Source organism: Condylostylus longicornis, unplaced genomic scaffold, assembly GCF_029603195.1.
Source record: "Condylostylus longicornis isolate FDR11 unplaced genomic scaffold, ASM2960319v2 ptg000027l, whole genome shotgun sequence".
Classification (NCBI taxonomy): domain Eukaryota; kingdom Metazoa; phylum Arthropoda; class Insecta; order Diptera; family Dolichopodidae; genus Condylostylus; species Condylostylus longicornis.
The window spans coordinates 1,654,983-1,681,395 of NW_026577996.1; the positions used below are offsets into that span (position 1 = coordinate 1,654,983).

The 26,413-nt window shown below is 32.7% G+C and overlaps 1 protein-coding gene across 5 annotated transcripts in view; it reads left to right on the forward strand.

Moving 5' to 3' along the window:
* LOC129607244 (cAMP-dependent protein kinase type II regulatory subunit) overlaps nt 1-26,413 on the forward strand; it is a 188,284-nt gene that overhangs the window by 109,386 nt on the left and 52,485 nt on the right. For all 5 annotated transcript variants that reach the window (XM_055518100.1, XM_055518099.1, XM_055518103.1 and 2 more), the window contains one exon: nt 9,348-9,592. In XM_055518100.1, the coding sequence (XP_055374075.1) occupies nt 9,348-9,592 (245 nt within the window). The remainder of the gene's footprint in view (nt 1-9,347; nt 9,593-26,413) is intronic.

Below are 26,413 nucleotides of genomic sequence, written 5' to 3' on the forward strand. Positions count from 1 at the left end.
CATTAAAAATTAGTAAATAACTTCATTTTGAATCAATTCTATATACATACATTGTAATTTAAATCTCATACAAAATTTTGAATGCGTGAAAGTTTATTTTGCACTAATGGTCACTTTAATTTCTCTACTGAAATCAATATTTTTGTTTTAAGAAATTCGCTTTTTTTTTACATTTCAAGATTCGTGTTAAAAAGAAATAACTTCTTTGTTGGCAATAAATAATATTCAAATTTTTTGAAATATTTTACGTCTAAGTTACGTAAAAATTATTGCGGAATAAGTCAAATTTATTCAAAATAAGTCATTCATATTTCCCTGTGCTTGGAGTTCATATTTTTTTTTAATGTCGCACTTGAAGTGCCGATAATATTCTGAATTTTTTTATATTTTCGTGATAAAATCAAATAGATTTTATGAAATATTTTACTGCTTATGATATTAAGAATTCAATTTCAATTATGGAGAAATCGCATTGATTTTGGAATAGAACGTAAGAGATTTGTATAAAAATCTATTGTGAATAGGCAATTACGCAAATGTCCTTCATAATTATTGTAGTTTTGGCAATAAATTTGTGTTGATTAATTTTATTATTTTAAAAACTTCACTTAATGCTTCTAGTGTCAAATATTGCATATAAGTACATCACGATATTTTGAAATTTTTTTGCTACTTTCTCTTAAAACAAAGAACATTTTACTAAAATTAAATTAAAATAAAATTTTAATTGATGAATCCGTTATGAACTATGCATGCGATTGAATCAAATTTTAAACACCTCACTTCGCATTTTTATTCAAACCTTTTTTTCTAGAAATTTTCTTTATAAAATTAAAAAATGTTCGTTATCGTCATGTGTTTGCTTTACTTCAATTCACTAAAAATTCTATAGTAAATATTTTCAATTAAGTTTTGTTTTTGTTTTCGCTTTCAAGATTATATGAAATTTGAAGGTCTTTGTTTGAAAACAATGGAAAAAGCTTCACTCAGATCAGTTATAGTCATCTGGGAATCGATAATCCATCAACGTACGTTTGTTATAATGCTTTTTTTTACACATTGAAATTCATTTACAATCAAAGATTACCAGGTTATTAAAATTTTGAATCACATTTTAAAAATTTTTAAAAAATTTTCTTACTCCTTTTTCCGATTTTCAAGAACCTCATAGTAAATCAAGTGGAGCGTACCTGTACGTAGTAAATCAAAGGGAGCTTTTGGTGTAAGTTATTTGACTTTTCATTCTTAACTTCTACTACATTAACATCATTACAAAAATTCAAAATTCAGTAATTTACACTGTAAACAAAATAACACTTTTAACTCAATCACATTACAATCGGCCGGTAACCTTTTACGTTTATGTAACGATGCTGAAGAGAATAAAATGAGAATTCTGTAACTTCAAACCTAAAAAGTACAAGACGAAAAAAAACATAAAAAACGTGTAGTTCCATTAACCAATTTGATTGGCATATTTTGGCTTAAAGCTAATTTTACTCAAAATTTTTGTTTTTTTTTTGGTTACATCTTTGACTTTATTTAATAGTTCAATTCGAAAAAAAATGTTGAAAAAATGACACAATGAATTCATCGGCAGATTGACAGTACACTCTACAAAATGAATAAAACCATATCACCTCAAGGTGAATATTTGAGAAAAAATAATAAAAACAGGCAAATTGTTTTTCTTATTGTTAAGAAAGAAAATCGTATTAAATCAAATTTTTTTATAAAAATATAAAAATTTAGTTAAAAAAATAGCTATCGGTTTCAATATTACAAAAATTTTGTGAAGTGAATTATAAAAAGAATAATACTCAAAGTTGAAAAGGCAATATGAAAAATATTTCATCTTCTGTCACTCTCCTTTCTATATGACCCCATAAAATTAATTTTTCTCTCAATTTTAAATTCAAAATTTCCGGAAATTTTTCATTTCAATACAAGCAAAATAAAAAATTAAATATACGCACAAAGAAGTATGAAGGATCCCTAGAAATAAATTAGTTTTTCTCATATACTTTATTAAAAATTCTATAATAAAAGTATCTTTATAGAAAAAGCCAAAAGGTCTTCATTTGGGTTTTCTATTCATGTTTTCCAATGTTATTTGGGTATTTATGCAAAATACATGCAAACAATAAAAAAATTTTATAAAATTTGGACATTTAAACGAAATTCTTAGTTTTATAGAAAATCCCTTCGATTAATAACAACCACATAAAGTAGTAGGATTTGGTTAGTTAGGCAGTTTGGAAACTTGCGAGATACTAAACAAAATCTTAAAAATTTTTCTATTCTTGGATTAGCAGATATAAAAAATCATCATTTTCGATTATTATTCGTTACTAATTTTGATCGCAAATCATTTCATTGCCATAGCTTAAATTTTTTTTTCCGATTTGAAAAAGATGGGGTTAATATAAAACAAAATGAAGTTGAAACAAATTAATCTAGAAAATTCTTTACATATTTCGATTTTTGCAAAAACTTTACAGTTCCATAAATCTTAAAAACTTCAATAGGGAATAATTAAAGTAAGTCTTTGTTTAAGCCATTTGAAGATGCCATTTTGAACACGAAAACATTTGTAGATTTGTAGATTGTAGATTTCAAGAGAACCGAGCGAAGAGAGAAGTCGGTAAGTCACCAACCGAGCTTCCTTCATATATGAAGGTGCAGTGGTCTCAATCCAATCATCACATGCAACGCGGGGGTAGGAGCCCTCCCGACAACTCTATCTATCTGGGTATCACTATCTATCCAGGAGAGGCGATCATCCAGTGTTACCGCTATATACCTCACGTCCGTAGAGTAACAAATACGTTCAGCAAACAGAATTGGGCTCGTTAATTTATCCCTGCTTCTACGTCTGCTGAAGGCAACCAAAGTACCCTTGCAGAGCGAGTAGAATAGAACTTCCCGACTAATAGGCGCTCTGAGAGTCATGCAAGGCATTGCTTCCGTGTGTGTTGGCCCGTATGAATCTATCAATCACTTTTTCCATTGCTTTCAATAGAAAAGAAGTAAGGCTGATTGGACGGAAAGACCTTGGGTGGTTGCTTGGTCGCTTAACTGCCTTCGGAATATAAGTTACTTTAGCCACTCTTTATGCCTGAGGGATGTAACCCCGCGCATAGCTGGCACGAAAAATTTCCAACAGGTTTCTAGATATATGTTGGAAACCCCTCTGCAAAAACGCGGGATATATCCCGTCATCACCTGGAGATTTGAAGGGCCTAAAAGAGAAAACAGCCCATCTAATCCTGCCCATCGTGAAGACCAAACGGGATCGTTGCCAGTCATCCCTCCTGGGCCAGGATGCGCTCGGTTCGATGACCGCATTTGAGTGATTCGGAAGAATCTCCGAGTCAGGAAAGTGTGTTGAGGCCATTAGCTCCAACGTCTGTTTTCCGTTCTCAGCCATGGAGCCATCAGGTCGTTCCATTAGGCTCAACCCGCTAGCATACTTTTTGGAAAGCACCCTGTGAAGACGCGCACTGCTGGGGAGTTCATCAATGCCCTTGCAGAACGCCCTCCGCGAACTTCTCTTCGTTTTCCTAATTTCTTTATTGTATTTCGTGAGTGAGTCTTTATACTCCTCCCACGAACCCGACACCTTGGCCTTATTGAATAGCTTTTTGGTCCTTAGTCTAAGCCTTGAAGGCCCTTCATTCCAATTCCGATCCCGTTGGGGCACCCGATACATTTCTTCTGCCTGGCTCCCGGAGATCATGATATCAAAACTAACCTGCCTATGGTCAGACATAGATATCTCATTTGAGACATGCGATTCACCAACCCTACTACCGATAAACTCAGTGCAAAGGGAGATGTCAAGGACCTCTTCCCTAATTGCATTTATGAATGTCGGCTTATTGCCCTCATTCATAACCAATAACTTATTGCTATATATAAATTTAAGTAGGCACTCACCTCTTTTATTTATATCACTGCTTCCCTAGACGGTGTGGTGGGCATTGGCATCACTTCCTATTATCAGTTGGAAGTTCCTCCTTCTACAAAAGTTCACTAGGCTTTTTAGTTGTTCGTCTGGATGGACACAGTCTCCGGAGGTAGGATGCGCACACAATAAACTCTGTCCAACCCCCGAAGACTTTACCTTCATTAACGCAGCTACTTGATCCTTGGAGCAGTGATCTTGAATGGGAAGAAATGTTAGTCTTTAACCTGATCCTTCACTATGTAAGGCTCTTGGATAAGGGCGATATCGAGGTGATCCTTCATTAATCTATGAGCCAGAACATCCGTAGATGCCCTAGCATGCTGTTGATTTATTTGGATGCACCTCACAGTCATATCATTTTCTCAAGCTCTTGTCTATGGGCTTTGGCCCTTTATACAAAGGCTTTACATGAGCCTTACTTGTCATTGCCGCCTTTTTACGCATCTTGGTTGGCGCCTGCCTGCCACAGCTTCTTTTGCCCTCCTAGGTGCCACACTAATCCCTCCAACAGCAAATACCGAAGCAGTTCTGGGCTTCACAATGTGCTTGAGCCTTTTTTGGTTCATTCGGAATGCTTGTATTTGGCGTGCTGATCGATGGTCCATCCATTTCCCTTCCCGCCATTTTCGGAGCGACTTCAAACTTTCCAATGAGTTTTGACTCTTTTGGTTGGCCTGAAGTGCTCGTTGTTGTCGCGGTAGGCGTTGGTTTTTTAAACTGTCGTGCCCTGTCGCCAGCACCTTGAGAGGATTTCCTTCCGTTAACCTGAACGGTAACACGGAAGAAGTGTTACCGTTATCCACTCCCTGATGTTTTGATTGTTGCATGTGACAAATATCCATCCATCCCTTTGCAATGCTGCAGTGAGATGTGTTTGAGAATCCATAACTTAATACATTTCGTCCCTGGTGGCTACTTTGATTTTACACATCTGGACGTCGGATAGCCCCTCATTGGGGTGCAAAATATGAGCAATAGCTACTTAAATTTTTCCCACCGCGTCCCGGTAAGGGTGTTTTTTAGGTTCTATTGAGAAATGTTCCCAGGGACCCTTTCGCCCCACTGCATCCCGGCAAGAGGTGTTTTTTGGGCTCTGTTGAGAAATGTTCCCAGGGATCTGTTTGTTTTTGTATTGTTTTTTTCCCCTGATATCCAATCTTTTCAGGTCCACCTCAGTTTGTTGGACAATAGAAGATCCTGATTATCCGTCTCTACTGGCGTGAGAAGGAGCTCCTCCTCTGTGTCAGTCGAGAGAAGCTCTGGTTCGCAGACCCTTGAGTTCTAACTATGTTAGTATTAATGTTGTCCTTAGTATTGTCACTATTGTTGTTGTAGTTGTCACTGTTGTTATTGTTGTTGTAGTTGTTACAGTTGTTGTTATTGTTGTTGTTGTTTTTGTTGTTCTTGTTATTGTTTCCACTTTCCATTTTATTCCCACGAGTAGCACGGGAAGGTCTAGTCACCAATGGCAGAGTCCGCATATTAACGACTAATTTCCCCCTTAGCCACGCAGTCATCAACATATGCTGTTCCACCTTGACTTGAGACGCCTGTCCTCAGCTGACGTATAGATATAGGGCTAAAACTCATAAAGCGGGATATTCGCCGCGAGACATGAACACGGCACGAATGTAACTTTGATCGTTTCAATCACCCCTTTATCCTCTGCCATTACCAGGGATCACCACTAGGAGGTGACAGTGCGGTTTTGGATCCCTCACGAAGACATTTAGTACAAAATAAGTCACGAAAACATTTAGTACAAAATAAAGATATTTGTTTTGTTTTAAGAACAAAAAAAAAATTCATTGAAATTCTCTTTAGATTTCAAAAAAAAAGACTATAACTTTAAGTATTTTAATCATCTTTCAGTTTTTTGAGCTCTGCAAAATTTTTATGGGTTATGCGAATGGATTAAATTTGTTCAGAAAATTTCATCATTTTAAAAACAAAAACGAAAAAAGAAAATTAAATCAAAAAAGGACCAAAAGGATAATGGTAATAGCAATTGTAATGTAAATCGTTATTACAAAATTTAAATTTACAATAATTCCAATGTATCAAGTATTTTTCTTTGTTCTTGGAATTCGAGACGTGTACAAAGTAATAAAACTTTCATAATTTTTTAATTTTTTTTTTGTGTCTTCCTAATAATCAAGAGTTCTTAAGATCTGCTTAATATGTTCTTAGTGCTAAAACAAAGAATTTTCCAAAACATTACATTGAAGTTTCAGAAATTTTAATGTTGTTAAGAGCAAACGAATTTAGTTGAGATTACTTAGAATTTTAAGTTTTAATAATCTTAAAAAAAAATACTAAAATTTTTGGAAAATCAAAAATTCTGTTAAAAGCCGAAATTTTTAATTTTTTTAATTTATTTGAATTTTGTTAAAAAGTTTTAAGTGATTTTCTTATATCTTGAATTCATAATTATTTATTCTGTATTCAATTAAAAAACTAATTTATTTTTCAATCAATTCTGTTACAAAAATAAGGAAAACGAAAGAAAACGAAGGCACCTTTATAGTATTTTTTAAGGACATGAAAAATAAAATTAAAAGTAACCAATCCTCATTTTAAATTGTATGTACATAGATATATACATGTATGTGTACATCACAAGAAAGAAAAATTCCTATAGGTCGCTTCTAAAAAGTTTTTTCCATTTTTCGTTTCATTTTTCTGCCTTTAAGTTTTTGTTTTACAAGCAAACACACACACATATAGAACCAATACATAAGAATATGGTTGTGTATTTAAAAAAAAAATTTTTATTTGACGTAAAACTAAAAAATCAACTTTATTACTTTGCTTTTTAAGAAATTACCTGGCATTTGGCAACTTCCAACATATAAGCAATAATAATAATAATCAAAAACACGCTATTAATCCATTAATTTATAATTTAACTACAAAAAAAAAATTGTATGTGTGTATATGCATGTACGTCATAAAGAAAATATAAAAAAAAAGTTAAGTTTGAAATATTGTTTTACAGTTAATGGTTTGATTTTTGATTTCGTTATTTTCATATAAGTACGAGGTCAAAAGGTGAAACGACGAAAGGGGAAGAAGAGTACAACAATATCGTTACTAGCTTTACAACAATCACGTCACTAAACTTTACACTAACAAAAAAAAAACCTCATGCGCCAGAAATAGCAAATCATTAATTTTTCAAAAATATCGTAAAATTGCCAAATAAATTAATATTTTTAATAGAGTTTGCGTTAAGCCTAAAAAACTTTCAACTATAGTTTGAAAAGTATAGCTCGAAGTAGTTAAATGGGCATATAAACTTTAATTTTTCATGGTGGGTATGTTTGCTATAATCCGCCGCAGCTGTTTTCATACAGGTTTTAGACCTATCAGTGTACCATTTGATTGTGGAATCCAGTTGGATAACTCACATAATTCCCGTTCTCAATTTCTTTTGTTGCTCAGCTAAGGGGTAAAATTTTTCTCGAAACTATACTTCCTTGCCATGTCATCTCTAGGTAGCACAAAGAACAGAATATCTCCGGCGAAATGATCAAGAACCTTTACCCGGATCATTTCAACTCCATTCCATCTCAACAACAGGCTGCAAAAAAGTTCGTCCAAAAATCAACTCATTAAAAACCCGTAATGCAGATGCATGCGAGTTTTTGCAATCGTTTTAGATTCTTCCTAGTCATTCTAACGGCAACCCTTGCCCACGCAACAGACATATGACTCCATATGTCAGAAGTGGAATATTAGATACCACCGTCATGGTATACGTTCACCACATGATAGACGAGGTGTTCACGTAAAAAAAATTTATTTTAAATTTCCAAAAAAGTTAAAAATAATTGGAATTCGCAATATGATTTAACTTTATTATTCGCAATATGTGGCAATTCTCTCTGCTATAATATGTCATAAAAGTAAAATCCATCAAATGGAATTAGGTTGTCGTTTGACTTCATTTTTTTTATTTAGTTTATTTTGCTAGATAAAATATTTTTTTGTAAAAGACAATAATGGAGGTCACGTTTTTGCTTTCTGTAACATAAATATAATATGTTTTATAATATGATCACTGTGAATAATCCTTGTGTACATTACTATGTGTGTGTAGTACCAACGTAAAATATTCATAATAGATGGACACGTTTTCTATAAAACAAAATTTATTTAAGCATTTTTATGTGTAACATTATAACCTTCTTATGTTCTACACGTTTTTTAGTCTCCTACTGTGTATATTATCCTTTTTGATCATTATAAGTTGTTAGACGTTCAGGTTATTTGAATGTGTACGAATATACCAAAATATTATTTGCTTCAATATCATATAATATGAAATTTTACCGTTATTACTACTAAAATTTCTCACCTGCTTTTTTGAAGTTTAGCCATTAACGGTGACAAGGATTTTATAAATTAAATTATGTTTCATTTGTATGCGAAAGTTAAAATTGCTATTTTTATACTATGTACATATATATATATATAAAATTTATAGGTATTGTGAATTCTCATTAGAACCGATAATTTAGTCTTCCAATGAATTTACTACTTCCCATTCTTTGTACCTTTCTTTTCTAGACAAAAGAACCGAATCTATCGTTTAGAAATTCACTTAATGTTTTTTACAATCGAAATTTTTCATCTGAATCTGGGCCAACTCTCAAATTAAGGCTCTGGCGAAAGTTATTTAGCTCTCGGAAACTTATTCAATAGCGTATGATTTGACCACAATAATAGTCGTCCTTCATTAATATCTAGTGAATTTTGTTTAAATACCTCAAAATATTAAGAAATTCAAAACGATTTCCCTATTTTTAATTATTGTCTTTTAATTTCAACTTTTTCCGTTAGGTTGAAGGTTGTTTTAAATTTGTTCTTCATATCCATCATGTTTTTCTTTTTAACTTTCTTCTCTTTCTCTTCGATTGGGTTCCATTCGCAGCAGAACAAATTTTGATATATCTGCTTGCACTATAGTACCGCTGGTGCAGGGAGAGTGAGAATGAACAAATGAAAACAATTCTGTTGAAGCACTGTCAACATGAGAAAAAAAACTTGAAAAATTTTTTTAATTAACATTTAAGAAAATATTTTTTTTTTCATTTTTCTCATAATTCTTTTATTCTTTTTCATGTCAACGTTAAATTTTTTTTGTGTGTACATATTTTGTAAAATGAGGTGTAAAAATTTTCTAAAAAAATTTTCCAATTTTGTTTTTATGTTTTGTTATTTGTTTGTTTTTTGATGAAAAATTATACAATTGTTTCTAAAATCCCTTTGATCAGAAAATATTTTTAATTGACTATAAAATATAAATATAAAGCACACATATTCATGTATACGTAACTCATTACTAATATTATTGTAATTTTTTAATTTTAAGTGCTAAATCAAAGGGATCTAAGATGTCAGTCCAGCAGCAAAAACAACGTATACAAGTCCCGGATGCTCTACGGGATGTACTGCTGGAATTTTCAATTGCATATCTTTTGGAACAACCGGGTGATGTTGTAGATTATGCTGTTGAATTTTTTACTAGATTACAAGAATCTCGTAGAGCAGCAGCACAAGAACAATCTCATGCTGAATTACCATCACCAGATGAAAGTATTTTATCACAAGATGAAGGTAAACATTTTTTAATTTTTATGTTATCAATTTGATTATAAATAGTATATACAATTAATTATAAAATGTTCACTATTATAGTAAAATTTTGAACAGCATTTTTAAAGATTTAATTTCATAAGTAAAGTACTCGTATTAAACGAATTTTGTATAAATATGGTCAAAATACTTCACAACGTTAATTCTTCTACAGCAACGTCAGAAAAAAATTTGATATTAAATAGCAATTACGCTAGATTTACATAAATATGTCCTGTAATTTACTCGAATTGATAATTAATTTTTTTATCAATCATTTGTAATTGATATAGCCATTTGAATGCAACAGGAAAGACGGCTAAGATGCAAATAGAGTTGACCTCACTACTATTATAACAATTGTTGACTTGAGTAAATAACTATTAGTTACAGGTAACCGGCCATGTCGGTGCGAGGGATTTCTGACCAGTCAGCTTGTCGTCCTTCATGCTGACGACCATGGAGAGGTTAGTGGAAAAATATATAAGGAATTAAGCAAGGAAAGTCGGTTCTGTGAAATGAGCAGCATGCCTATAGAAGAGGGAGAACTGTGGAGACTGCGCTGCACGCGAAGGTGGAGGTGTCTCTGGAGTACAAGGATTATACTTGGGCTGCTTTCTTGGATGTTGAGGGCGCTTTCAATAATGTGAAGGTTGAAGCTATGTTAAGGTCTACTGAGGAGGTTGGGGTAGAGGGAGGTATAATTTGATGGATAGGGAAAATGCTTAGTACGAGGGTGGTAGTGGCTGAGGGGTACGACGGGGGGTCCTGTCGCCTTCATTATGGATCCTTGTTATGGATGGTTTTCTTAGGCTCATGGGGGACAGCGAATGTAGAGCTACTGTCTATGCGGATGATGTGGCAATCCTGGTCTCGGGTAAGTATTCGGAAGTATTGAGTGCGATAATGCAGGGGGGTCTTAATGGACTGGATATTTGGCCGCGGAAGCAAATATTCAGTCAATTTCAGCAAACCCCGCAAAAACGGAGCTGGTATTGTTCACGAGGATAAGGAAGGTGCCAGGGTTTGTCCTGGCCAGGATGGCGGGGGTGGACCTGGGTTTAGCGCGTTGCGCGCGGTGCCTGTACGTGACTATGGATAGTAAGCTGCTGTAAAAGGAAATCATAGAGACGAATGCGTTGTTTGCCTGCAAGAGGGCGACTGGTAGGCGATGAGGAGTAAGCGCTCGGGTAGTCACTGGTTATACGAGTGTGTGGTTATCCTGGTTATATGAGTGTTATACGTATGGGGCGTCGGTCTGGAGGGCAGCAGTGCTTCGCGATAAGGAGAGGTGGAAGTTGGAGAGGGTGCAGCGTATGGCGTATGTTGGGGCAACTGGTGGATTGCGTACTGCACCTATTTTGCGTTTGGAGGTTATTCTCGACGTGGATACGGTGAGTATCCACGTCGAGATATTATATTACTTTAGATTTATTATATTACTTAAGATATTATATTTACTTTAGATTTACATATTTAGACTTTAATAGAAAATAAAGACAATGTAAAAGATTACACATATTCTAAAATTACAACACATGTATTATTATTAATTAAAATAGAATCGTCTAGAAAAAGGGTAGATTATCTGAGAAAATAAGTGTTTTTTTACAGTGTCCTTTCTTAAATTGAAATCAAGTATGTTCTTGAACTTGTTATGTAGGATTGCAGAAGAAAACGTGGAAAAAGATGGTTACTCCCTAGAAAAAGATGGTTACTCCGTGAAGGAAGATTTAGTAAAAATGGTAGTGGCTCAATACACCCGGGCCGCTCACAACAGATTCGATTGACATCGTATTGCAGAGGATGCATTGGCCCGACCCCAGTAAAATTAGAACATTATAACTCAATTTATTTAGAAGTTATTTCTTGATTCGTTACACACACTTATACAATGTACGTACGTATATGTGCATACATGTATGTAAATATTATACTCTTTAATATTATTATTATTATTACAAAGTGTAATATTATGTTCTGTATAATTATTATTAAAATATAAAAGAGTGACTTGCATATATCATTTTTTTTATGTTCATAAATTACTTAGTCATCCTGCCAAATTAATAGTTAACTATGTCTGAAATGATAAAATGAAGAAAAACAAATAAGTTATTACATAAAATTAAGGTTTATTTTCAAAACCATTTAATTTGGTTTACTTGCTGTCAGCTCTATAATAATCTAATGAATGTATAAAAAAGGGGGTTAAATTTGTATTGTACATTAAAAATTTTTGCCGAACTTCAGACAGACAAATTGGATTAAATTTTTTCAATTCAAATTTGAAAGATTTTTCTTTTTTAATTTTACTAAGCATTGTTGGAAACCAAATATAACTGCTAAAATTTATATTAAATGCAGAATATTTTAAAATATTTTTTAAATTATTTCTGCAAAACTGTAAGAATTATTGCTAAATATTTTGCTTTAAAAATTTCAACTTTTAATTACAAATTTCATTGCCAAATTTTATTTAAACATTTTTTCAATGTATTTTCATATTTTTTATTGTCAAACTTTGGCAAAAAAGTGCTTATTAGTTTCACTCTGTCCGCCTGTCCGTCCGTCCGGGGATTTGTTCACAAATGAAGTTTTGCTAAAAAGTCCACTGACTACAACATTGAAAGTAGAAAGCTGGAATTTCATACGTACATAGAGCTTTACTAGAAACTTATTTCCGTAGAAGAAAATTGTTACCTATGTGTCCCCTCCCCTCTAGAAGTTATAACTCTTCAAAAACCTAAACATGTCATTTTTAAGTAATTATTGCAGTAAAATCAGAAATATTTTTTAAATTCTGCGAACGCAGAAAAGTAAATGCTAGCTTCTTCTAATGCGGCAAACCATATTTAAACTTGACAAAAACAAAATGGTCGTTAAAATTTACCGTTATCTAAAATCCTTTTTTTACAAAGTTTTGATATCGTGTTTGTCCTGTACCCCAGGCTGTAAAAGTTTGAAATTTAGTAGCTCTTAGATATTCACAAATAGTTCGTTTCGTTAGAAGAATATTTTTTTCCATCTCCTCTCAAGTTATCACCTTTGGAACTTTGTAAAACTTAAGTTTTTGCACCTTATATTTCCGAAACTGCAACGTTTTCCAAATTTCTATAAATTCAGGAAGCTAACGTTAAATACCATACTTTAAAAGAATATAATTATTTTTCTTAACTCATGCAATTAAACCTTAAATTCGCACAATATGTTAACGCCTCTTTCAAATTTTTTTTTTCGTTTTATTTCAAAAAATGAATACATTACTCATCCTAAATGTATGCAATTTTTGAAATATTTTCATATATGAATGAAAATAATTTTAATAATGTACAGTACATAGCTAGATTCTTTTTAAAATCAGTATTTTCACTTGTTGAAGGAAGAAGTGCTACATTATAAAGAATTGGTTAGACCTAACTGTATTGTAATTTTGTCAATGTACATAAAAATTATTCCAAAATTATTTGTTAATGTACCGTTGTCATTATTTCCTAAAGAGAAAAAAAATGTGTTACTGTTTGTAGTCATGTCACGTCATAGCAATTATTTAAAAATTCAAGTTTATCACTTTTCAATGGAGAGTTAAAAAAAAATATGTTTTATATTGTCATGAACTGTAATCGATATAACAATATGCAGATAGTTTAAAGTAAATAATATTAAACATGTAGGTCTCATATTGAATTTAAATTTTTGTTATTTGAAAAGACCAAAACTTTTGAAATAGGGCTTCTAAAATTTGACAAGAATTCTTTAATTGTATACTAATAATAATAATTTGTAAAAATTATTCTAAAATAAATTGCTGATTTTGTGTTAACAAGTAACCAAGTGCTTAAGTTTCACTTGGTATTTCTCCATTTTATCATAAATTCCCAGTCGACTTATTTTATATTAAAATTTCCTATATGTTCCCCACTTAATTCTGTAATGTGCATACTCAGAAATCAGTTTGTTACCGCAAAAAATTACTTAAAATCATTATTGGTGCCGCATTATGATTAAGTTGCCCTCTTTTATAAATATTATAAATTTATTTACTCAAAAGAAAAAAAACAAATCAAACATTTTATAAATTTATCGAATTTTTTATAAGAAACAAATAAAAAAAAAATTGGTTTAATGAAAAATATGGTCGAAACTTCCTTTGGTATTTGCAGCATTTTGCGCCTACAAATGCGATATGTTAGCATTATTATTTGGAATTTGTATAGTCACACTATTTATGGCATCATAAAAAAGTTAAAAATTTATGGAGCACGTGCTGTCTGTCATACGTGATTTGATTTTCCAATAATTTTCCGAGTTGTATTTTTTTGTTATTCTTTTGTTATTTGCCGTTTTATTATCTTTTGTCCTATTAAAAACATTAAAGAAGAATATTTTTAGAAAGAAAACCGAAAACAAAAATAAAAATTGTGAAATATTTTCCATGGGAAATGGAAATGAGAAAATGTTATTAAAAAAAGCCTAAGAGCACGCGACAGTTTTAACTTTTTTCGTCTACTCATACTATAATATGAAAAATATTAAACAAAATCGCTGCTCCAACAGAAAAAAAAACAGAAGAAGAAAATTTTTCCATTTATGTAATATTGCGGCGATTATAACATTAAAAGCTTATTTACAGTCTATAATCTTGTTACCATAGGTATGGTTTACAATTTTTTACTCACGCGAAGTAAAAAAGAATGCATCAATACATTTCAGCCCTTTTTTCCAACCAGTCCGAACTCCTTAAAAACCAGCTAAGATCCTTGATATTTACATTCGCTTTGCCGTAATGCGCACAAAAAAGAAAGATCCAAAAAATCTCTGCCTGGAGTTCACAAGTGTCGGACATGAGCACAGGAGGTGAATCACCGTTCCTTCCCCATATTCGTCACAGCAACTTCTACAGACATCGTTTACGGGGCGACCCATCCTCTTTGTTCGATGTTCGTCATCCAGAAAATGATCCGTTAGAACTCTTATAACAGCTTCTATCGGAGAAACATAAGATGCCTTGCGTTTGAGAACATAGTTGAATTGAGCTTTGAGCTGTTGTTATACAGAACAGACAAATGGATAAATAAACTGACGGAAATAGAAACTGCCAGGCAATCGACTCAAAATTCAATGAAGAGAAAGGACTGAATGGAGAATATGTAATTTTTGATTTTAATATGGAATTTTTATTATTTGGATTTCGTGCGCTCATTAACTTTAAAGTTCTCCAAATTGTTATAAAACTTATGCAACTTCTGCTGGAAATGAAATTTCATTAACGTTACACCCGAAAAATTTGAATTGATTTTCCTTTTCATATGATATTGTAAACCGCTTTTAAATTTTTTAAAATTCACCACCTTACTTCTTCCACGAGGTTGATTAGTCGTGAGTGGTATTGATAATAGTCAACTGAATTTTTTCAATTCGTCATTATTATTTGTAGTGTTAATGACGTTTTTTGAATAAATAATTTTGTCTTGTTTTTGACATTGAATTTGTTTTGGTAAAAAGCAAAAGATGTGTCATCAATATACGATATTGGCGTTGAATTGATTATTAAAGAAAGAGGGTGTTCCGCCAAAGACAAAAGTTATTTTTTTCAATTCGTATGATAATTTAGTAAGAATTTTGATTTGAATTAATTTTATTTGTTTTTAAAAATTAAAGATAAAATTTCCCACCTAGTGCATCTGATTTATTGAGCTTTAGCTTTCTAATTGCCTTCACTACTTCTCTAAAGGTTGGTGCCCTTCTTTCGAGTGTGGTGACTTCTCTAATTTGGGCTTCAAATTCTGTATATTGGGTAGTTGCGTTAGTTTTTGCAAAGTGTTCTCTCCATCTGTTCAGTTGTTTTTGGATCGATATGAGTAAATTGCCATTCTTACTCTTTTTAATAGGTTTTAATTTTACCGGCTTGACGATAGAAGCTTTGCGTTTGTTTTGTATTTCTGTTCTGATATCTGTTGGGCTCCTTTTGTATATGTGATAAAAATTCACGCCGTCTCAACATGCAGTCGTTCCCGCTCTTTTGCTAATTGATTCTGCGTAATTCATTTTTAAGTCCGCGGTTAGGAGCGCGCCCTCATGCCCATTATCTATCTCATTTTTGTTCTGCCATCTGTATATAATATATAAATTTCTTTGTGCAGGAATATTGTACCGGTTATCAGTTGGTCGTTCTATTCGAATATATCTTTCAATCTTTCTCCTTTTTGTTTTCGTGTGCCAGTACCATTTGCCAAGTTTTTATGTTGTTAACAGTTCAACTGAAATTGAACTATTTTGAAAACGAATATAGTAAAGTAAATTTTATATACCTGACCATATTCCTTTCAGAATAATGATTTTATAACATTGGGACATTGCCATTTAACCTTAACTGGTTTCTGAAATGTGAATAAATGACTTTAGAAGTTATGTTCAGCTGGCATGAAACATGATTCGATGGAATTCGGCGCTCAGCAAAAAAATCCACGTTTAAATATTAAAACATTAGTTCTCATAATTCTAATTTGGCTAGCAAATTTATAATAATTCTATACTAACATGTTATAAGGTACAAATATAAAAATTTGTGAAAAAAATTTCGAAGCAAAACTTATATAACATTTTAAATGTCTCATACACTTATTCAATGATTCTTTTATTTAAATATAAATAAAGGATATTTCCATTTATGCGGTTATAACGGATAACGATGTTAAGGATAATCGTAAAGGAAATTCCTGTAAATACGGCTATAATGGTTGATTGTAATTTTCAGCATTTCATTTTGTTTCAAAGAAAAAAACAATCCAATTTGTTATTTTGGTTGAAGTTAATAAAAAAAAACATACAGAAAATGAAATTTACCATAACGATATTTTGCGCCTTTGTTTTTTTTTTTATTAATACGAAGGGTTAACTGATTCGCTTGTTCGTTATTTCCCCTTTAATATTCACATAATATTATTTCTGTTTTTTTCAAAATGTTTAAGGTATACACCCACGTAATAATCTGTACATATATAAAATGGTGTGAGTATATTTAATGAAATTATGTTTAGTATAAGTGGGAAAATTCAAGAGCAAAGATAATGAAAGAGAAAAAAAATGCCAAAAGGATAAAAATAAAAGAAAAGTTTACATTGAGTTTTGGAGTTTGTTAAAGTAGGTCATTGCAATTGACTGATTTTTATTCTAATTTATATAATTCGCTTTACAGTTGGATTATCATAAATTATATAACATGATTTCAAGCATCTTGAATAAATTTCAGTCACAATGTTTGTACCTCTTTTCATTTGAAATTGTTTAAAGTCAGAACGAAAAAAACCACTCAATAAAGAGCTATTGACTTTATGAGTCGTATAATATTAATTACGAAATTTTATTTTTTATTCTTAAAAGTGATAAGAATTTTTAAAACAAAATGCAGCATTGCAGTTTTAAGTTTTTATAACACTTACTAAAATCATAAGAAATTACTGACTTCCGCAAACACTGAGCGCTTTCGATTAAATTTTGTTTAAAAAATTCTTAAATCTTAACCGATTTTTTAAGAGTTTTTATACCCTGCACTTCGTGAAGGGTATATTAACTTTGGTATGGAGTTTGTAACTACTTGAAGGAGTCATCTGCGGTATGGACATATATATATATTCTTGCTCAGCGTAAAATTCTGCGTTGATTTAGACATGTCCGTCCGTCCGTCCGTCCGATCGCACGATAACTCAAAAACGAATAATGCAATCGACAGCAAACTTTCACAAGTTGTTTCTTTTGTGCCAAGGATGAACCCCATTGTTATTGGACCAATTCGGACAACGGGTTCGGGTAGCTGCCATTGAGTTTATTTTAAATATTTCAAAAACTAATAAAGGTACAAATATAAAATTTTGTATATATGTGTCCAATTATATTCTACATATGCTCTAAAAATTTTAATGGGATAGCTGTACCGGTTCGGGTGGCTGCCATACAACTTCAAAAGCAAATTTTATATATTCGGCAAAATAATAAAGTCAGATTCATGAAACTTGGCAGTCATGTGTCCAATTATAGGTCAGATATATTTCTGAAGTTTTAGTGGAATTGCTTGACAGGTTCGGGTACCTGCCATACAACTCCAGAAGCTAATTTTAAATATTTGGAAGAATAATCAAGTCAGATTCATGAAACTTGGCAGTTGTGTGTCCAATTATAGGTCAAAGATATTTCTGAAGTTTTGGTGGAATTGCTTGGCAGGTTCGAGTGGCTCCCATACAAGCCCAAAAGTTTATTTTAAATATTTGGAAAAATAATAAAGTCAGATTCATAAAACTTGGCAGTCGTGGGTCCAATTATAGGTCAAAGATATTTCTGAAGTTTTGGTGGAATTGCTTCACAGGTTCGAGTGGCTCCCATACAAGTCCAAAAACTTATTTTAAATATTTAAAAAATAATAAAGTTAGATTTATGAAACTTGACAGTTGTCTGTCCAATTATAGGTCAGATATATTTGCGAAGTTTTAGTGGAATTGCTTGAGAGGTTCGGGTACCTGCCATACAACTCCAAAAGCTAATTTAAAACATTTGGAAACATAATAAAGTCAGATTCATGAAACTTGGCAGTTGTGTGTCCAGTTATAGGTCAGACATATCCGTGAAGTTTCTATAGAATGGTTTCACAGGTTTGAGTAATTGCTATACAACAACGAAAGGTGCAGGGTATAATTCAATCGGTTTATACCGACTGAAACGTTTTTACTTGTTTTTATTATAATCTGGGAAGGAAAGTGTAAAATATTAGCCAATTAAAATAATTTTTAGATCGCCTTTCAAATTTAGAAAAATATAATTTTTCTGTTACTTAATTAAAAAAATCTTTTATTTTTAAAATGTTGAAAATTATTTCTTTAAATAATAATTTGATTAGTATTTTTTGCTATTATGGTTTATAAAATATTTGTAAGCAAAACTCATCAAAAAATTTCATTAGAAAAATTCTTACAACTATACCCAATAAAATTAAATTTAAAAATTTATTTTAAATTTTTAATAAAAAGTTTTATTTAATTTTTTTTTTACATTTTTTCTGTATTCCCACTGAACTTTTTAAAAAGTATTCATTAATTTTTACAAGAGATAAATAAATTAAATAAAAAATTTTTTTTTCCGAATATTTCTCAACTGTACCATATTAAAATTTCTCTTTCCACCCGTATTTGAAAGTTATTACTCTTTTATTTCTATACTCAATTCTCAGTGGTATTTTTTTAATTATTCACTTTATTACTCTCTTTTATACTATTACATGTATATTGCTATTATAATTCATATTATAATTAGCTTTATATCTGTTTGTAACGGATATGTAAATATTGCAGGTTCATGTTTACTACAAATACAACTTTCTAATGAACATACATTTACACACCTACTCTTTATTACTATGTAACTTTTATGGAATAGAGAATAAAATTTAATATAAATTAAAAATCAAAAAAAATATATAAGAAGAGACAAGAGAAGAGTCAAAATGTAAGAAATCTAAATTGAATTAAATCAATTTACGTCATAATAAATTTATGAGTATATCCTGACGTCATTGAGTCTTTAGATCCATATTAGATCCAAATGGCATATTTTGATTCATCACCAAATAAATAACATTATAAATTGATCATTTTTCATTTCCTATTTCGTTCTTTCTCTTATACTTTCATTTCTCTGTTTCTTTGTATAATAAAATGTAGTATGAAACATAAGGACGACAAAGACGAAATCGTAAAAATAAAAGTAACACGTACAAATGAATCAAAGTAAAATTGAGTTAAGTTTTGTATCGCGTATATGTTCTGAGTTTAACATTGATGTATTTGAGTAATAGTATTTGTCAATTAAATTGACAAAAATGTTAATTTTTGACGTATAACTGAAAAAAAAACTGGAATAACGCAAATTTTTTGTGTCTCGAATTTGTAGAGATGTTTTATCTTCTCGTTACAAGCTTTTTTAAGAAACAGTTTTTCAACAATTAATTCCAATTTCTTTTAAGTTTTGACGTTGGTGCGTGAGTTTTTTGTTTCTTCCATCTTTACGTATCAAAACAATCATTTTGATTTTAAATTGAGATCTTACAATAATCTCCTTACGCATTATGCAAATTTTATACAAGTTTCATAAATTGACATTTTATGTAGTGCAATCCAAAATTACAGATGGCAGCAGGAACCATATTATTATAAATTATTTGTTAATTGAACTTAACCACTAACTTTCAAGAATGTCAAAATATGAGAAGAAAATAAATTCATAAATAACAAACAGAAATATAAATAGTAGATGACAAATTATTTTTTCAGTTCTTTTCAATAATGATTTGATCTGATATTCAAAACTTTATCCTTTGATCTATGTTTTTATAAAAAACTATAATAGAAATCCCACTTAAGTTGTAGATAATCAAAATAATTCATCGTTTAAGGATTTCAAAATCATTACTGTAACAAAAAATATTTTCTTAAATAATTGGAAAAAGACAAGTGTAAGTTTTAATTTTTTTTTTCCATCTATCCATGAAATTTTCAAATATTTTCTTGTTTCTTATGACATAATCATTGGAGTTATGTAACAGATATGAGAACAATATGTATAATAACAGAGAAAAGGAATGAGAAGCTATCCTGAAACTATCATAGCGTTTAAAATCCCAATTTCTAAATTTATTTGTAAGTGCATTTATCTAAAATTTTGAAAAAATTTATATTAGTTTAAAAACAGTTTTTGTCCGTCAGTCTGGAAACAGTTTTTAAACTCCGTCATCAACAACATCTGCATAAAATGCAAATTACCAAATTTGTATTACAAAATGACTGCGGAAATCAACTTGATGACTGTGTTTTGAATTTTCTTCTTTTTGATTTTGCTGCTGGTTTTGTTCTGCCCTAAAAATATGCAATTAGATGAGATTTTTTGACATTAAAAAAATTATGTAATTATAATGTTGTTTTTTTTACAAAAGAAATCTTTTTAATTGTTGAAGGTAGAAATGTGCTATTTCTTAAATCCTTGTTTTAATCTCATAATTTGTGCAAATAAGTTTATGTATAGAAAAATTAGAATAAAATAAAAAAAAAATCATTTTGCATTGAATCCAAAATAACAGAAAACAAAAAAGAGAATTATTATTTTACTTGGATTTTATTATTATAAATAAAATAATTCTGAAAATTATGGAGATAATACGAAAGGATAAAGTTTTCTCGTTTGATTTAGAACATAATAACTTTACGGATGTACGTATGTATGTTTGTATAAAAAAGATAAGATGAAGATTGCCTGATTTCTTATAGAAGGTATACAAAAAATTTCCTTTGAAAGAATTTTTTTATCAGGATTTACTACTTAGATTTCTTCTTCTTACTCCTTAAAAAAAAAATTGAATTTTTGTAGAAGCATCAAGAGTCTGAGGGAGATGCTTGAAAAGTTACAAAAGTATTTTCACTTGTTATTAAACTTGTTATATAAATTATCATTGAACCCTGTAATATTCGATTTTTTTTTTTTTGGAAAACGCGCATTGTAATAACAATCCTAGATATATTTTTATTTTAAAAGAGAATTCTTATTAAACATTCGATTCATTTATAATATATCTTTCATTAGACCAATTTATAAGAAGGACAGTTAAAGTGATACGGCAAACTATCGTCGTTTTTGAAAAATCTCAGCAATCCCAAAGATTTTTGAACCAATGATTTATGATGACATTTACCTGCACTATATTCCGTTTATCAATAATTGTCCATACGGCTTTTTGAAGAAAATATCTACAGTGAATAATCTGATAGAGGCTACATCTATTTTGCTAATTAATATGGAAGAAGGTTTTCAGATGCATGTGGTCTATACTGATTTTAGCAAAGCCTACAATGTTTTACCGCATAATTTTTTTGAAGCTTAAATTGCTGGGTTTTCTTGCTAATTTTGTAATCGGATTGACTCCTTTCCGGTAAGAAATACAGAGCTGTCTTTCCTTCATTAGTCTCTTTATTCTTTTGATAAATTCTGAAATTTCCCAAGGTAGTCATTTAGGACCACTGCTGTTCAGCATCGCTGATAATGTTGTTGTATCTGTTTTGAATTGCATTGATTGACTCCCGGCCGAATAATTCAATTTCAAATGGTCCTAATAAATTTAAAAAAAAATAAATTTTTAACAAAGTGTGCATTATATGTTCTTATTTCTTTAATCACAACATTAAACTTGCATTTTTTCAAAAATTTTCTAGACCATATAATTACGTTAAAAGGTTCTTGCGTGTACATTTTCTTTATTTTTCAATTTTTATTTTCTAATGATTAATGAGCTTTTTGTGATAATTGTCTGGCATTTCCATTAAAACATCTTGTGGTTATGAAAAAGAACAATTATTCCTTGCATATTAGAAGTATTATTATTACATATAATTTTACGGGATAATTTTTTTAGCTTCTTCAATAAAATCTCATTATATCATAGTCTCCCAACAATATACCAAACAAAAAAAATAATGTAATAGTGTAAGGAGTGCTTTCTTAGAAAATGACATCAAAAAATTACAAATATATTTTTTTCCAGTCTGGACTGAAAGTGAATGAATGAAAAAGCTTTTTTAACGCCTTTTATAAAAATATTTGCGTTTTATATGTAATTAAAAAGATATTGAGTCATGACTGACATATGTAACTGTGAAATAAAAAGAAAACAAACACAAAAATCAAAAATGAGTGAGAATGAATATGAGGTTAAGAGAAATGGCTAGAAAATTTCAACTTCTCTGAAAGTGAATAGTCCCATAAGACTAATAAAATATGACGATATGTTTTCAAATTCATGAAAAATTTTAATGAAAATTAATGTGCGTATCAGTGAGTAATTCCCGCGCTTGTTACAGTGAGATATCGAATTTTATATCTATATACAAGTGTTTAAGTTGTTATATTTATTCGATTGTAGCCTTTACAATATTATTTTACGCTTGATATTTAATTTTGAATAATTTTAACATCTTAATTTCAGGTTGTCATTGACTCCAATTATGACAACCTATACTAATAATTACGAAGCTAAAATTAGGTGCATTCCATTTCGTTCCCATGCAGGTTGTTGATGGAAATAATAATTTATCGTTCTTCTAGAATGTTCCCGATGTGTTTTCGACACGTTCGATTATAGACGGAATGTCAGCATTTTTTAGGTGAACAAAATAAGTATTGCAATAAAGACGTAAATAGCCACTCGCTATAGATGTAACTTGACATGTCGATAAATTTTATGTGTACATACATATATAAATATAATATTAAATATTTTTCTAGAAAGCTTGAAATGGAATTGATTTCTGTCATTGCAGTAACATAATATATTGTCATTCTCTATGACGGATACTGTAAAAGCATATATCAAATGAAGCTATTTTGATAACTGATGGGAAGTTTTATTCAGTTAAACCCTGTTCTCAAATTTAATAATTTTCAAGGCTTTACGATTAAATTACAAACATTTTTTCGGTTTTTTTCCCTCCAAAATAATTTTTATGTGTCATTTCATTTGAGAATCATTTAAAATTGTGAACGAACTTGAATATTTGATTATGTTCTCCATCTATCGTGAAATATTATAAATGTATTTTGATGAAATATTGATGTTGGCATAAAAAATCTGTTGTTGTTTTTTGTGAATCAGTTTTAATTTATTTATAGCTATAGTTGAGGAAAATAATTGGTTTTTTTTTATTAACATAGAAAATATAAATTAAGTTTCATTTGAATGATTACTATTTTATTTATATTTAATTGTTAATATATTAAAATTAATGACCTTGCAGTTGACAATACTTAATTAACGAGTTTAAATTTTGGGAAAACAAAGATTGAAACTGAAATGTTAAATAAAAAACCTCTTATAATAATTCTTATGCTGAAATGTCAATAACTAAGTTAATATTAGATTAGATGACTTAGAACTGTTACACTAATTTTACAGTAATTTCTCAAATGTCAAAATTTGAAACTACTTCCAAAACTCATAGATCGTTGATTCCAAGGGAACCGAGTGGGACAGGAGTAAGCCACCGCAGCCATTTTTGACTTATTGTAGCCCCCCACTCTCCCGTCTATAATATCCTCGTCCCAACCGCAAAGCCGGAGATATCCCTAAGGGAGTTGAACAACAGTTCCCGAATACTTAGGGACCCATGTCCAAGACAATTGCGGCGCCGAACAACCAGTGCCGGACAGTCGCAGAGAATGTGCACGGCGGTCTCATCGCCACCCCCACAAAATCTGCACAGGGGGGAGCCCGACTTCCCCAGCCTATGCAGGTGGTACTTCACTGGGCAGTGCCCCGTGGAGAAATTCGCAATAGTGCGAACCCGGCTCCTGCTCATCCCCAGCAACTTTGAGGTGAATCCGCTGGAGCACGCCGAAAGAAACACTTTCGCATGATGGCACCCTTTCGTGTCCCGCCAGTGACGGCCGCATTTCGCCGCGAGCTGGCAGGCAAGCCTGGCTCACGGCGGAAGAAGGCAGACCGCAGAAAGGCAGAGGCTGCACAAAGTCAGCCCCAGATCCCCTCCGCGACAGCCCACCGGCAACTTCGTTGCCCGCATGGCCACTATGGCTCGGCACCCAAATGAGCGTGACTCTGTTCTCCGATGCCAATTCCATAAGTGCAGCAAGGCAGTCACAGACCAGCTTGGATGTAACCTGAGCTGAACGGAGCGCTAGCAGTGCAGCCCTGCTGTCTGAGAACACATAGATGGTGCGGTTTCTATACCCCATTTCTAAATTGATTCTCAGGCAGATCTCTATTGCATGTATTTCAGCCTGGAACACTGTGCAATACAAGTCAAAGGTTGCGTGTCCGGGCGCACACCGTATACGCCCGAACCCACATCCGACTCCGTTTTGGACCCGTCCGCATACCACACGCTCGAACCCGACCTAAGTACCGGACCATAGAATCGACGCGTAGGTGACGATGGGCCTAGCAGGGGCCGTACATAACCACAGTGCTATCCTGGAACTAATTCCCCAGGTCTCCCCGATGAAGGTCTTACACGACCACAAGTCCGCCGTATTTCCTCCTTTAACTCTATCTATATGGGTATTCCAAGAGAGACGATCATCCAGTGTTACCCCCAGATACTTGACCTCCCTAGAGTAACTAATACGTTCACCAAACAGATTTGGGCTCCCGCTCGTTAATCTATCCCTGCTTCTGCGTCTGGTGAAGGCGATTAAAGTGCTCTTGCTTGGATTTATATTTAACTCAACGCCTTTGCACCACCTTTCCACAACACGTAAATTTTGCTGTAGAAGATCAGAAATAGTGCTCTCAAATTTTCCCCGCACGACGAAGGCCACATCGTCGGCGTATCCCCAGACACGCGCCTCGGAGCCCCTGAGAGCAGCGATTAGATCATCCACCACAATGGACCACAGGAGGGGTGAAAGAACCCCGCCCTGCGGACATCCTTTTGCAGCGGTGATGAAGAGTATATCGTCAGCTATGGTGGACTTAATAATCCTATCCTGTAGCATCCGATTAACCCATCTCCTAGTCGTCGCATCAATCCCTCGTTTGTGCAACGACTCACAGATGACATGATATGGGGTGTTGTCAAAAGCTCCCTCTATATCAAGGAAGCAGCCAACTGCCACCTCCCGCACCTCCAGTGAGTTTTCAAGGACCCCACCAGACTCTGCAGAGCGAGTACAGTAGACTTTCCCGATTGATAGGCGTACTGAGATTCATGCAAGGGATTGCTTCCGAGTGCATCGTCCCGTATAAATCTATCAATCACTTTTTCCATTGCTTTCAATAGAAAAGAAGTAAGGCTGAGAAGTAAGGCGCTTACCCACCTTCGGAATATACGTCACTTTAGCCACCCTCCATGCCTGAGGGATGTAACCCCACGCATAGCTGGCACGAAAAATTTCCAACCGTGCTCTGGCAATATGTTGCAAACCCCTCTGCAAAAATGCAGGATATATCCCGTCATCACCTGGAGATTTGAAGGGCCTGAAAGAGAAAACAGTCCATCCAATCCTGCCCATCGTGAAGACTAGACGGGATCGTTGCCAGTCATCCCTCCTGGGCCAGGATGCCCTCGGTTCAATGACCGCATTTGAGTGATTCCGAAGAATCTCCGAGTCAGGAAAGTGCGTTGACGCCATAAGCTCCAACGTCTGCTTCCCGTTCTCAGTCATGGAGCCATCAGGCCGTTCCATTAGGCCCAACCCGCTAACATACTTTTTGGAGAGCACCCTGTTAAGACGCGCACTGCTGGAGAGTTCATCAATGCCCATGCAGAACGCCCTCCACGAGATTCTCTTCGCTTTCCTAATTTCTTTATTGTATTTTGTAAGTGAGTCTTTATACTCTTCCCACGAACCCGACGCCTTGGCCTTATTGAATAGCTTTCTGGTCTTTAGTCTAAGCCTTGAAAGCTCTTCATTCCACCACGGGCACTTCCTATTGCTCCGTCTCGGCTTAGCGCGGCAGCTCCCATGGTAGGCACTAGTAATAGTCGCCGTCAGAGCCTCGCTGGCCAGTTCGATATCCATCACCGTTCTGACAGAAGCAGGAATGGATCCAATCGCATCCATGAGGAGCGTTTCGAATTGACTCCAATCTGTGGATTATGCTACCCGATATATTTCTTCTGTCAGGCCCCCGGAGACCATGATATCAAACCTAATCTGCCTATGATCGGACATGGATGTCTCATTTGAGACATGCCATCCACCAACCCTACTGCCGATAAATTCAGTGCAAAGGGTGATGTCAAGGACCTCTTC